The 13226-nt window shown below is 40.4% G+C and overlaps 2 protein-coding genes across 7 annotated transcripts in view; one reads left to right on the top strand and one right to left on the bottom strand.

Annotated features, from left to right (window-relative positions):
• The window catches only part of LOC114486744 (tigger transposable element-derived protein 1-like), a 570985-nt gene that overhangs the window by 377220 nt on the left and 180539 nt on the right, over positions 1-13226 (top strand). The window lies entirely within an intron of this gene.
• Positions 11130-13226, bottom strand: part of PCSK1 (proprotein convertase subtilisin/kexin type 1) — a 39880-nt gene continuing 37783 nt past the window's right edge. Inside the window, exon 14 of the mRNA XM_007107835.1 lies at positions 11130-11840. Within this exon, the coding sequence (XP_007107897.1) occupies positions 11463-11840 (378 nt within the window). The 3' untranslated portion in view covers positions 11130-11462. The remainder of the gene's footprint in view (positions 11841-13226) is intronic.

Genomic DNA, 13226 nt, shown 5'->3' on the forward strand with positions numbered 1-13226 from the left:
GATCTCTTGGTTATTTAGTAGTGTATTGTTTAGCCTCCATGTGTTTGTATTTTTTACAGATTTTTTTTCCTTAATTGATATCTAGTCTCATAGGGTTGTGGTCAAAAAAGATACTTGATATGATTTCAATTTTCTTAAATTTACCAAGGCTTGATTTGTGACTCAAGATATGATCTATCCTGGAGAATGTTCTATGTGCACTTGAGAAGAAAGTGTAATCTGTTGTTTTTGGATGGAATGTCCTATAAATATCAATTAAGTCCATCTTGTTTAATGTATCATTTAAAGCTTGTGTTTCCTTATTTATTTTCATGTTGGGTGATTTGTCCATTGGTGAAAGTGGGGTGTTAATGTCCCCTACTATGATTGTGTTACTGTCGATTTCCCCTTTTATGGCTGTTAGCATATTCCTTATGTATTGAGGTCCTCCTATGTTGGGTGCATAAGTATTTACAATTGTTATATCTTCTTCTTGGATTGATCCCTGGATAACTATGTAGTGTCCTTCTTTGTCTCTTGTAATAGTCTTATTTTAAAGTCTGTTTTGTCCGATATGAGAATTGCTACTTCAGCTTTCTTTTGATTTCCATTTGCATGGAATATCTTTTTCCATCCCCTCACATTCAGTCCTTATGTGTCCCTAGGTCTGAAGTGGGTCGCTTGTAGACTGCATATATACAGGTCTTGTTTTTGTATCCATTCAGCCAGTCTGCGTCTTTTGGTTGGAGCATTTAATCCATTTCCATTTAAGGTAATTTTCGATATGTATGTTCCTATTACCATTTTCTTAATTGTTTTGGGTTTGTTATTGTAGGTCTTTTCCTTCTCTTGTGTTTCCTGCCTGGAGAAGTTCCTTTAGTGTTTGTTTTAAAGCTGGTTTGGTGGTGCTGAATTCTCTTAGGTTTTGCTTGTCTGTAAACTTTTAATTTCTCTGTCGAATCTGAATGAGATCCTTGCTGTGTAGAGTAATCTTGGTTGCAGGTTTTTCCCTTTCATCACTTTAAATATGTCCTGCCACTCCCTTCTGGCTTGCAGAGTTTCTGCTGAAAGATCAGCTGTTAACCTTATGGGGATTCCCTTGTATGTTATTTGTTGGTTTTCCCTTGTTGCTTTTAATATATTTTTTTGTATTTAATTTTTGATAGTTTGATTAGTATGTGTCTTGACATGTTTCTCCTTGGATTTATCCTGTATAGGACTCTGTGCACTTCCTGGACTTGACTGACTATTTTAGTTCCCATATTAGGGAAGTTTTCAACTATTATCTCTTCAAATATTTTCTCAGTCCCTTTCTTCTTCTCTTCTTCTGTGACCCCTATACTTCGGATGTTGGTGTGTTTAATGTTGTCCCACGGGTCTCTGAGACTGTCCTCAATTCTTTTCATTCTTTTTTCTTTATTTTGGTCTGCAGTAGTTATTTCCACTATTTTATCTTCCAGGTCACTTATCCGTTCTTCTGCCTTAGTTATTCTACTATTGATTCCTTCTAGAAAATTTTTAATTTTATCTATTGCGTTGTTCATCATTGTTTGTTTGCTCTTTAGTTCTTCTAGGTCCTTGTTAAACATTTCTTATATTTTCTCCATTCTGTTTCCAAGATTTTGGATCATTTTTACTGTCATTAGTGTGAATTTGTTTTCAGGTAGACTGCCTGTTTCCTCTTCATTTGTTTGTTGGGTTTTTACCTTGCTCCTTCATGTGCTGTGTGTTTCTCTGTCCTCTCATTTTGCTTAACTTACTCTGTTTGGCACACTTTTCTCAGGCTGCATGTTCATAGTTCCTGTTGGTTTTGGTGTCTGCCCATAGTGCCTAAGGTTGGTTCAGTGGACTGTGTAGGCTTCCTGGTGGAGGGGACTGGTGCCTGTGTTCTGGTAGATGAGGCTGGATCTTGTGTGTCTGGTGGGCAGGACCATGTCAGGTGGTATGTTTTGGGGTGTCTGTTCCCTTCTTATGATTTTAAGCAGCCTCTCTGCTAATGGGTGGGGTTGTGTTCCTGTCTTGCTAGTTGTTTGGCATAGGGTGTCCAGCACTGTAGCTTGCTGGTCTTTGAGTGGAGCTGGGTCTTAGCGTTGGGATGGAGATCTCTGGAAGAGCTTTCATCATTTAATATTATGTGGAGCCAGGAGGTCTTTGGTGGACCAATGTCCTGAACTCGGCTCTCCCACCTCAGAGGCTCAGGCCTGACACCCAGCCAGAGCACCAAGACCCCATCAGCCACACGGATTTTGGGAGGTCTGAGGTCTTCTGCCAGTGTTCAGTATGTGTTCTGTAGGAGTTGTTCCATATGTAGATGTATTCCTGATGTATTTGTGGGGAGGAAGGTGATCTCCACTTCTAACCCCTCCACCATCTTGAAGGTCTCTACAACAGTCCACTTCTCTGTGGTTTGTACCCTGAAGTTTCCTCCTTCTGTAGTTCAGGAACTTTCTGGTTTGGTCAGTTGACTGATCATAAGATGCCCAAGTGAGGACTTTACAAAGCCCCTGTTCTTAAAAGCCTGGCTGGAGTCTCCAAGGTGTCCTGTGTTTTCCTTGACATTTGAAGCCACCAGTTTCAGAAACAGGGCACATTTCTCAGTATAATTGCTTTACAATGGTGTGTTAGTTTCTGCTTTATAACAAAATGAATCAGCTCTGTATATACCTATATCCCCATATCTTAAGGAAGGAATTTTAAAATTAATCTCTGAAGGGCAAATAGAAACGAATTAACTAGAAAATAGATTGAGAAATAGCATTTCTGGCAGAATAGCACATAGTCATGACTAACTCGGGGAATTGCAGTAAAAGAAAGAAGGCCAGTGTGCTACACCCAGAGAGCAAGTAAGGCAGTAAGTTGCGTGAAGCTATAGAGACAGGTTAGGGCCAGATTTTTCAGAACTTCAGAACCAGGTTAAGCATTTTGGTCTTCTCCTAAATCTAGTAGGATTTAAAGAAGAGAGTGATGTGGTAAGATATACAATTCAGAAAAATCACAGTATGAAAGGACATGAGGGAGGACTCTGTTGAAAGAAGATGGCAGTGTGGACCAGGATAGTGGGTAGGAGATGGAGAAAAGTGGGTAGATTTGAAAGATACCTGTGGTATAGACTTCATAGACTTGTTAACTTAGATCAGGGAGATGAGCAGGGGACCAGTCCAGATTTTATGGGACCTGAAGCTTATGGAACTGCAGAGCTACTCCAGAAATTGATTTCCTGTATAAAGGAAGGTCCAAAGATGGCTGGCAAAGGCCCAGAGACATTGCATGCAGAATACAATGAGGTCTGGACGAGGAAGAGGAGGGGCTTCCTTTCCTGCATCTCTCTTTATTCAGGGGCAACACTTTCCCCAGAATCCTTCACAGCATTTCTCTCAAGTGTAGGAGGTTGGATAGAAAAATAGATGATCCCTTCCAATTCTGAGACTCTCTGATTGTGGTGGGCAGAAAACAATTTAGGCAAGTGCATTATCATCTGTGAGCCAAGAAGGCAACGCACACCCATGCTCTAGTAACAAAATACAGTTATTGTCCAACAAGATACTTTTGAAATAATAATTTATGCTTGGACAACAGAGATAAACTGAGCTGTACTCAACAAATTGGGGCGATGGCCACTCTATCTATTATGGACATGAGTGACTGGGTAGGTTCCCTCTTTTTTCTCACATCTCACTTGTCTCCCCTCATGAAGATGAGTTCCAGCTCTCACCAGGGATCACTGTGGGTGGGCTCTGACTCATCTCCTCATTGATAACAGTTGGCACACATTTTCTGTCAGCTGACGGGTGCTGTAGCACTTTGTACTAAGTCAAGGAGAAGGCATGAGCTGTACGGTCTCAGAAAGAATCAGGCATGTGGTGATTGTAAGCCTAACCTCTGATAGAACTTAGAATCACGCTGGGAAAGTATTAACTGGAGATAGTTTGCTGGAAGATCATGTCTCCCCAAGTGAGCTGAGAGAACACTGGTCCTGGAAGACAGTCCAGGAAAAAGGGATTCTGTCTGGAGAAGTACATCTGCCTCTTGAAGAGTTAGAATGTACAGCATTGTATTGAGAGGACTTCTGAGAACTCCTACAATAAGGGAATACAAAAAACTCAGTTTTTCATTCACTGTTTCACAACTGTACATGACCAGGGAAACCCTTTTTAACACACACACACACACACACACACACACACACACACACACAAACACACGCCACTGATTAATATGCTGAAGAATACGCTTTCAGGGAAAAAAGATACATCAGCATCAAGGCAGGAAGGGCAAATAAAATGGCCCAACATAGTAGAAAACTCCTAGAGATAATGCCCAGACTAATAACATCCATTTTCAATATGTTTTGGCAGCCCTTGGGCTGGACTACACATAAATTCATGTGGAGTTGATTCTTGATCCAAAGGATGCCTGAGTTATTGGATTGGACTGTTGCTCTCTTAAGAGAAGAGCTTTGGTTCATTTCAAGATAGGTCATAGAGCGATTACTGATAAAGACAACTGCCTCTCCCAGTTTTAAATTTATTGAGATTTGAAAATTTGAAGTAAAGAAGCAGTATAAAATCTATTTAGTTGTTTCTGGAAGCATAAGATTGTCTATTGAGGCATCAGTTTGAAAGTTGGAAGTACAACCGAAAAGTCAAACAGGATGGCATAGTGAAAAGATGGGGTCAGATAGACCAGTTTTAAAATTTTGGCTTAGCTGTGTGACCTTGGGTCAGTGACTTAACCTCTCTGAATCTCATTTTCAATATCTGTAAAAACATTTCCCTTGTAGCATAATGCAAGCATTAGAAATAGTGCATCCATTCTCATGAATTATTATCTCATCATTGTAAAAATATAGAACCTATGTGCTTATCATGTAGTAAATGTTCACTTAAAGCTATTTCTATTAATTCTAATAGAAAAGAACTAAGACACATACTATTCATTTGATTCCCATACTATACATATTTTCTCAAGTCTATGTCACCTTTTTTTTTTTTTTTTTTTTTTTTTTGTGGTACGCGGGCCTCTCACTGTTGTGGCCTCTCCCGTTGCGGAGCACAGGCTCCAGACGCACAGGCTCAGTGGCCATGGCTCACGGCATGTGGGATCTTCCTGGACCGGGGCATGAACCCATGTCCCCTGCATCGGCAGGCAGATTCTCAACCACTGCGCCATCAGGGAAGCCCTGTGTCACCTTTTTGTCTTGCTAATATAAGGCATAGCCTGGGGTCTGGAATTACTGCCAGGTTAAAATCTCAACTCTACTACTTGTTATCTATGTGACCTTGAACAAACCACAGTACCTCTCCCTGCCTCAATTCTCTAATCTACAAAATAAGGACACTCATATTATCTATCTCCTATTTCTTTTACAATTTTTGTGAGAATTCAACTAAACAATGCACCGTGCTGCAGATATAGTTAAGGACTCATTGTTTTTCATTGCTGTTAGTATCAACATTTCTTAGTGCTTTATAAAATGTTTGCATTTGAAAACTCTGACTCATTGCACACAGAATAAGTGATTGGACCTAAGACAAAATGTAGCAAATGATTTCCTTATTTCTTCATCTACTTTCTCTTCACATGTCACCTGTGGCTTTCCTTGGACTTGGGTAACTGCTGTCTGAGTCTTAACTGTCACTTTGACACTGACTTCTCATTGCAGCCCAATCTTCATTGGCTACAATTAAATGGTTTCCAATGTTGCCTTAGGAGAAGAAGGTTCCCATTGGAATGACAATTTCCAAGGCAACATCACCTTGGCCAGTAATAATTTACAGTATTTCCATCTTCTTCATTGATTCTAATTTTTTCTCGTTTCTTGAATTTGTAGGTAAGAGCTGCAAATTCAAATCTATTTGTCTTTAATGTCCATTTTCTTTTCACAGCACCACAGTAATAATAAGAGTAACAGTCTCACTAATTATAAAAACTAAAATTTATTGAATATTTATTAGGTCAAGAACCATACTAAATTATTTATCTCCATTATCTTATTTAATTCTAACAGTGAACCTATGAGCAGTAGACTTCATTGTCATACATGAAGAAACAAGACCCAGAGAGGTGAAGTAACCTTCTCAAGGGCACACAGCTGGGACGTTGTAGAGCCAGAATTCAAATTCACTTGTGGCTGACTCAAGAACCTATACCTTTAGCCACTTTGTGTTGCTGTTGCATTTTCAGACTTTTCTTGCCCTTTAATAATGATGATGCCAGAAGTAACTCTAAAGGATTTAAGGCAGAACAAGATATAGAGGATACTTTCCTCACTTCAAAGCAGCATCTAGATTTATAAATCATCTGCTGTTAGGGCTACTAGGGACAGGGATAAAGGAACTGACGATGGAAGGGAATAGTCATGACAGCCCTGCAGGAACAGACCTGAGAATGTTTCCCCCTACCTTCTCCTATGAACAAGACCCTTTTTGAGACTGTGGCCCCTTCCCCAGGTAAATATTCAGTGAAGATACCTACAATATGGGCTTCTGTGGAGGTGGAGGGTATGTGGGTGTGGATGAGAGTGAAAGTCCTTTGTGGAGTTCCAGGCAAGTTGTCTGGAAGGAGCATATATGATAGAGGTCCCGTATAGAAAGTGATTTCTGCCTCCCTTGCACATGCTCTGAGAATGGTGGACACATAATGACCATAGTCATCTCTTTGTCCATTGATGATAGATTAGTGCTTACCTAATATCTACATGTAGCAATATACAGGCAACACAGATTGTACAGATGTACAAATTGCAAGCCAAAACCCAAGTGAGCAAAAGTTACTTCATTTTTTTTGTAACTGAACTTTGTTTATGTTGAAAGTTGCCTTTCTAATAAGTGGTGTCAACTTGATCTCAGCCAATCAATTTTCTTCCCTTACCCTGGGGTTGCTTCTGAGAGCAGCTGGTGGACCATGAAGGCATTGCATGGGGTAGGGACGGGGGAGAGAGGGGAGCATAGGTGTCTGCTCTGAGCTACCTTCTACAATGCCATTGTCAGCTGAAACATCCATTCTAGTCTTTGGGAAGTCTTGTGCTGATCAATGTTACTCCATGCTCCTTGAGAGTTATGTGAGAGTCATTTTTGCTCTTGGCTATTACCTCCTAAATGACTACCTGTATGCAGTTGTTCATTATCTGAGGCTCTGCTTCCAGGTGGAACTAAGCTTGGGCAGGGTCTTTGTTTATCTGTTGGATCAGCATTAAGAGGTGCATGGTTTAATACTGGCTCTTTTTTTGTACTCTAGGCTCAAGAAGGCACAATTTGAAAGGGATGGTATTGGTAGTGGAATGAACAAATGGAACTTTTATTAGTTTTGTTGATATAGGAAGGCTGTGTAATCAACTACCTGAAGACTCAGTTGCTTACAACAGGCATTTATTCTCAGTTCAACTTGCCAAGGTGACAAGTTCAGTTTATTTAGGCTGCAGTCATCTGGACAGCTCTGGTTCATGCTGTGAGATGGCTGGGTTTTGTTCCAGAATGTGGATCTGCTCCATATACATCTGTTCTGGAAACAGGCTGAAGGAGCAATAGCTCCCAGGAACATATGCTTCTCATAGCACTGAACCACTGAAAAGTAAGCACCAAGCTAAACTGCGAGCAGATTTAGGGCCCGTATTTGCACCACGTTCACTAATATTTCATTGACCAAAGCAGATCAAGCTTAGCATCCATAGGCCAGGAAAGTACACTCTGTCCACTGGGGCAGAAAGCGTAGAGTGAATAATAATCATCATCGTGTGTATTAGTGCTATATAGCCTTGTAAAATTATGAGGCAGTTAGGAAAACATTACCCTTTCTCCTTATGGGTTTAAATTTATATTTAAGAATTAATGTCTGTCCTTGAGTCATGTGTGTGTATTTGTGTTTGTACTCACAACCTGTACATGGTTAGTCCAATAGTTACCAAATGGGCATTCAAAAGGAAACAGAGATATATCTTCAACCCTCCTGGTGGGAAGACTTTGAAGATGGCTGGATATGGAGGACAAAAGCCAGTTGAACAATCCTCTGGAATTCTTGAAAAATTATTTTAGTTTTACTGAGTATTTATAACTGAGGGGGAAGGAATGGGGTCTGGGGGAAAACCAACACTCCTCCTCCCACCCCCCAGCAGGAAGAGGTCAGATTCTGAAATGGTGGGTGGAAATTCCTGGAATGAAGGTTTGAAGCAGGAGAGAAAAATGGGCCTGAAAATAGGAGATCAGAGTTAGGAATTGGGGGCTTCTAATGAGGGGCCCTCTGGGAAAGAGTTAATGCTTAGTTGCTGTAATCTGGCCTATAAACAATGTCATGATTAGTGAACTGTTGCAAATGACTTCTCTCACATGCAGTCCCTGTAGTTCGGGTTTTTTGTTTTTTTGTTTTCTGTTTTTCCCTCAACAATTTAGTTAACGCTCAATCATACAACTCACACAGTGAAAGATGGGGCTATAAAGGAAAATGAAATATACCTATTTAAGCAGATTCTTAAATTACCTTCAAGAAAGCCCATTTAGGGACTTCCTTGGTGGTCTAGTGGTTGAGACTCTATGCTTCCACTGCAGGAGGCTTGGGTTCAATCCCTGGTCGGGGAACTAAGATCCCACATGCCCTGTGGTGAAGCTAAAAAATAAAGAAGAAGAATAATTAATAAAAAAGGAAAGAAAGCCCGTTTAACTTCTTAATGTAAACCTTCACCTTTTCCTTTTTACAGTTCATTTGGGAAATATAATAAGTAAGAGAAGGAGGTCCTGTTTTTGTTGGAAACATAAGCTTTTTTTTTTTTGACTTTGTGAGAAACCATTTATTCTTTTGATTTATAAGCATATTGTACATATTCTAGTTAATACATCAAGTATATAATGTGGGAGTTCCTTTAAAAATGCTAAGACCATACATGTTAAACTCAGCTACACATTGTATTAGGCTATTAGACAAATGTCATTTTTAATACCACAACACATATATATTACACTTTTTTTTTCACTGACAGAAGAACATGCCTTTCAAAAATAATTTTATTGGATGAAACTCTCTTATTCTCAGGAAAATTTTGGGTTTTGATATAATTTATTATGCCTTTTAAAATTCTGTTTGATAAAAGCATTTGGTAAAGCATTATAAATACCTGTAAAGAAAATATAGTTTAAAATTCTGAGGGAAATATTATGTAAGTTTCCTTTTCTACATTTTCACAAAAATCCACACAGGTACTAAGAAACTGACAAAAATATTTTATGTCTGAACAATATGTTCCAGGTTGGAAACATTCAAACATGACTTTATTTAAACATTAAAGCTTCTCTTGATTGAACCTTTGGCTACAATCCAATGGTTGGTTGGGGTTTTAACCAGGAAAAGATACTGTCAGAAGAATGAAAAAGAAAGCTTCATACAATTAGCACTAGGTTAGAAATGGGGATAGGATAAGTTTTCATTTTTTACCATTTATTGGCCTCTCTGGGCCTTAGCTTTATTTTTTTAGTTGAAAATTGATCTAATAACTCTCTGGTACTTTTCAGCTTTATTTAATACTTTTTGATGTGCAGAAATTTTCAAAGTTCTATCTTACACTATGTATCAAACAACAGGTGATACTTCCAAGGACAGAGTGATACTGCAATTCTTTCAGGAGAACATCCTAGATGCATCATGGGTGTTGCTCTGGAAATACCCTCATTCTGCACAAATTCAAATGGTAGAATTGGGAGTGAAAGTTTGTCTTACCAAACACACTTTAAAGCAAGTGACAGACTCTAGGGTTCTTTTCCTGATCTAGTTCAATGTAGTTCTCTTCCTGGTCCAGTGCATGTGTGGCCTTATGAAGTTCAGACTTCATGGAAGAATTGCAAACAGCAAACTCAGTGGGAGAATGCCAGTATTGTAGGTGACTGGAACCTTTGTGAGCATATAGGGAGTGGGAAGTGAGGGGATTGGCAGTTAATGAATTAGTATAAATGAGCAGCTGGGTAAGGTGACATTAAACACATAAGTCAAACAAGATTTCAGAGGTACTTTCAGGGGTCTCAAATACCATTTTTTTTTTTTTGCCTATAAATTAGATCATGACAGATTCTTATAATTATTGATTATCATACAGGTCCTACCTGAAAGAAGTTGGGGATATTTTTTTCCTAATGCATTTACACTTTGTACATGTTCATTAGTGCAGGAAAGGGTAAAATCAAATGCCTATTGAATGCTGACCTGTAAGGTGCCCGTGATAAGCAGCACAAAATAGGGTATCATGGGGGCATGTGTTCAACTCTAGCTGGGCAGCTGCTACTCAGCTCCAACCAACTGTTGCGATGAGGGAAGATGGGTCTGAGAATTAGGTTTTATGTGAAATCTCATATTTTCAATAATCACTCACATATTTAAAACATTTAACATGCCAAACAAAATCTAGCCTTTGGGCTGCCAACTTGTGTCCTCTGAGTTGAAGCTTGGAAACAATTTGGTAAGAATTTGGGTACTATCATCTATAAGACTGGAGAAGGGCCTTTAGTGTCAAGGAATGAACACTCAGTTTCAAAGATCCAAAAAAATCTGCTCTAATGAACATAATTAAAAAACAAATGAAACCTCCCATTGGCTCTCATATTATGAATATTTTTTTTCCTGTTATTGGTTTTCCATGTTATGAGTGGTTTCCTATTATGACTATTAAAAAAATTATGATTAGGAATTTGCGAAGTCCCAAGTATAAGTTTGTTCTAAGAAAGTGGTATCAGTAGCTCTCTCAGTATTTAGTTTGTGGCTGAGAAAGGAGAAGGTAATGAGGAAGAGAGGAAGGCCAGAGCTCACAGCATGAGTCACAGTCACCTTTAGATCCATGGAGGCCTCTCCATGGCACACCAAGCAAAGAAAAATGCTCTAAAACTGCTCAAACCAGAAAATGCAGGGTTTGAGGCCTGTTTCTGGATCTAAATAACCCAGCCTTTCCCCAGAATGATCTAATGGCCACTTCCTGAATGAGCAGTACTTTGGAGTAGAAAGACCCAGGGTGTGAGTCTGACTGTGAACTCCTTCATTAGAGACTCTCCAAACCCTTCTTTGGCATCAAAATTTGAATCACCACATGGCAAAGACAGAGGACAAGCTGTTAAGAATAGTCTTCCTTCCTCTCAGTTTTTGCAGATTACTTTTTCAAATTACCTGTTGCCCAGGTTATGCCTTTTCTTTTCAGACATGAAACGGGAGGCCTGAGGAGGCATTCTCATGTGGTATGAGGACCACGTGTGAACCGTGGCTCCAGAAAGAACAAAACATTTGACTTGTGCAGGCAGGGAAGCTGTGTTTTGAAAGAGCTATAATCAATTCAGGAAGTTGGATTTACTGCTTGAGCTCATAGCTTTCAACTATCCAGGTTGGGGAGAAAAAGAAAAAGTACCGCAAAGGATATTACAGGCAGAAGAATCAATGACAAAACAACCACTTCAGACACAGGCAATATCTAACAGGAAGGAAAAAGCATGACTATTTCCAACTTAGGACCACCACTCATTTTAATTTTCCTTCCTCAGAATGTCCACCAGAGCTTGCAGCAGCCGGTCATCCCTGTGCTTATAAGGTTTCGTGTTATAGAAAACATCAACGTAGTCATTATACAGACTATCCTCAGAGTCTTTAAGCTGGGAAGGTTTGTTCAGCCTTTCCAGGGCTTCATAGAAATTTTCGTAAGGGATGTTGAGCTTTGCACTTGGAGACTTCTTTGCTGATTGCTTTGGGGGTGAGTTTTTGCTGAAAGCGCTTTGTAGGAGTTGTAGCATGGCCTCAGAAGGGGTTGCCTCTGCCAGCTCATCCCTTCTGCCCCCCACACCGCTGCTGCTGGGGCTTTTGGATGCCAGAGGGTTCTCATTCAGGTTGTCTTGCGTGGGCTGCTCCTGAAACACAAAGCCACCGGCAAAGGGGAGAAGGCTCATTATTTAGGAGCAGGCAAGCCAGCTGCAGCACACGCCCACTGCCTGCCCCTCGAGAGGCAGTCTGGGGAGCAGAGAAAGCACAAGGCTTGGATTCCTCACTTACTGAGGCACCTTTGGCACCTTTGTAATCTCCGTGAACTTCTCCTGTAAGATGGCAATAAGAATCACCATTTCTGGTGGTTTTGAAGACTGAGCGAGATGATGTAGGTAAGCGCTCAGACCTATCGGTCTCCTTCACTTGTCAGCCTGCTGTAGTAGAATTCATGTTAGGGAATTTAACAATATTGAATCCATTAATTTTAATGTCTGAATTATGGATGAAAAAATAAATTTTAAAAGATAGTAGGGTTTCATCCTATGGAAAAGAAGCAGCTTACCACTCCCATTCCTTTTCCTCCCACCCATGTTTTGGGAAGGAGCTGATAATAAAATAGGTAATAACTCGTACAGAGGCGCCAACAGTGCTGTCGTGTGGGAATAGCTTTCTAGAGGCCTCTTGCTCTGTCAGGAGCTGCCCTTTCAGAAGGGGCAGCTGTCAGAAGGGGCCTGGGAAGAGACTGGGGTGGTGGGCGGGGAAGGGGGGAACTGGAGAAATCAGAGAAGCGGCTCTTTGTCCACCGTTGTGGAAGCAGTTCAGTATTTTAACAGCCAAAGGGTCCTGTTAATACCCCTTAAGGAATCTTGGAGGAAGAATACCCACAAGGTCCACCTGCCTCCAGAATTGGGAAGAGGAGTCCTCCAAGGTGGAGTCCCAGAGGAACGCTATTCTGCAGAACATAAATGGGGCCATAATATGAGCTGAGGCCTTCTCACAGCTAGTTTATAAATTTCTTGAATGAATAATGTCTTTGTACCTTCCAAAACACCCGTCACAGAGCCAGACCTATTCAGGGAAGGACATTCTGGAAATTCTGATAACCTACCTACTACATCTGAGGCACTGTGCTAGAGGCCTGGGGGATACAGAGATAAAGAAAATGTGCTTTCTGCCCCACCATCTGATAAGGGAGAAGCCAGCAGCCTCAGTAGGCTGAGACCTAGGAATGTAACTGACTGACTTTAGCTTTCCTTGGCAATTTTCTGAGAGAAACTGTGATTCTATAGCTCCCCTTGGAGTTGCCAAGAAGTGTCAGTTAAGGGATTAGTAAAGAGAAGCCTGCATGATTTGGTCACTTGAGCCTTGGTCTTCTTTCTGTAAAATGGACATATTGAGGTCTATCCTTTCTAGGTTACAAGGATTATAAGTTAAATGAGACAATGTGAAAAATGCTTACAAACTAGGTGCAATAAAAATGTTAGCTAGGGCTTCCCTGGTGGCGCAGTGGTTGAGAATCCGCCTGCCGATGC

The sequence above is a fragment of the Physeter macrocephalus genome, chromosome 8 (assembly GCF_002837175.3).
Source record: "Physeter macrocephalus isolate SW-GA chromosome 8, ASM283717v5, whole genome shotgun sequence".
In the NCBI taxonomy this organism is placed as follows: domain Eukaryota; kingdom Metazoa; phylum Chordata; class Mammalia; order Artiodactyla; family Physeteridae; genus Physeter; species Physeter macrocephalus.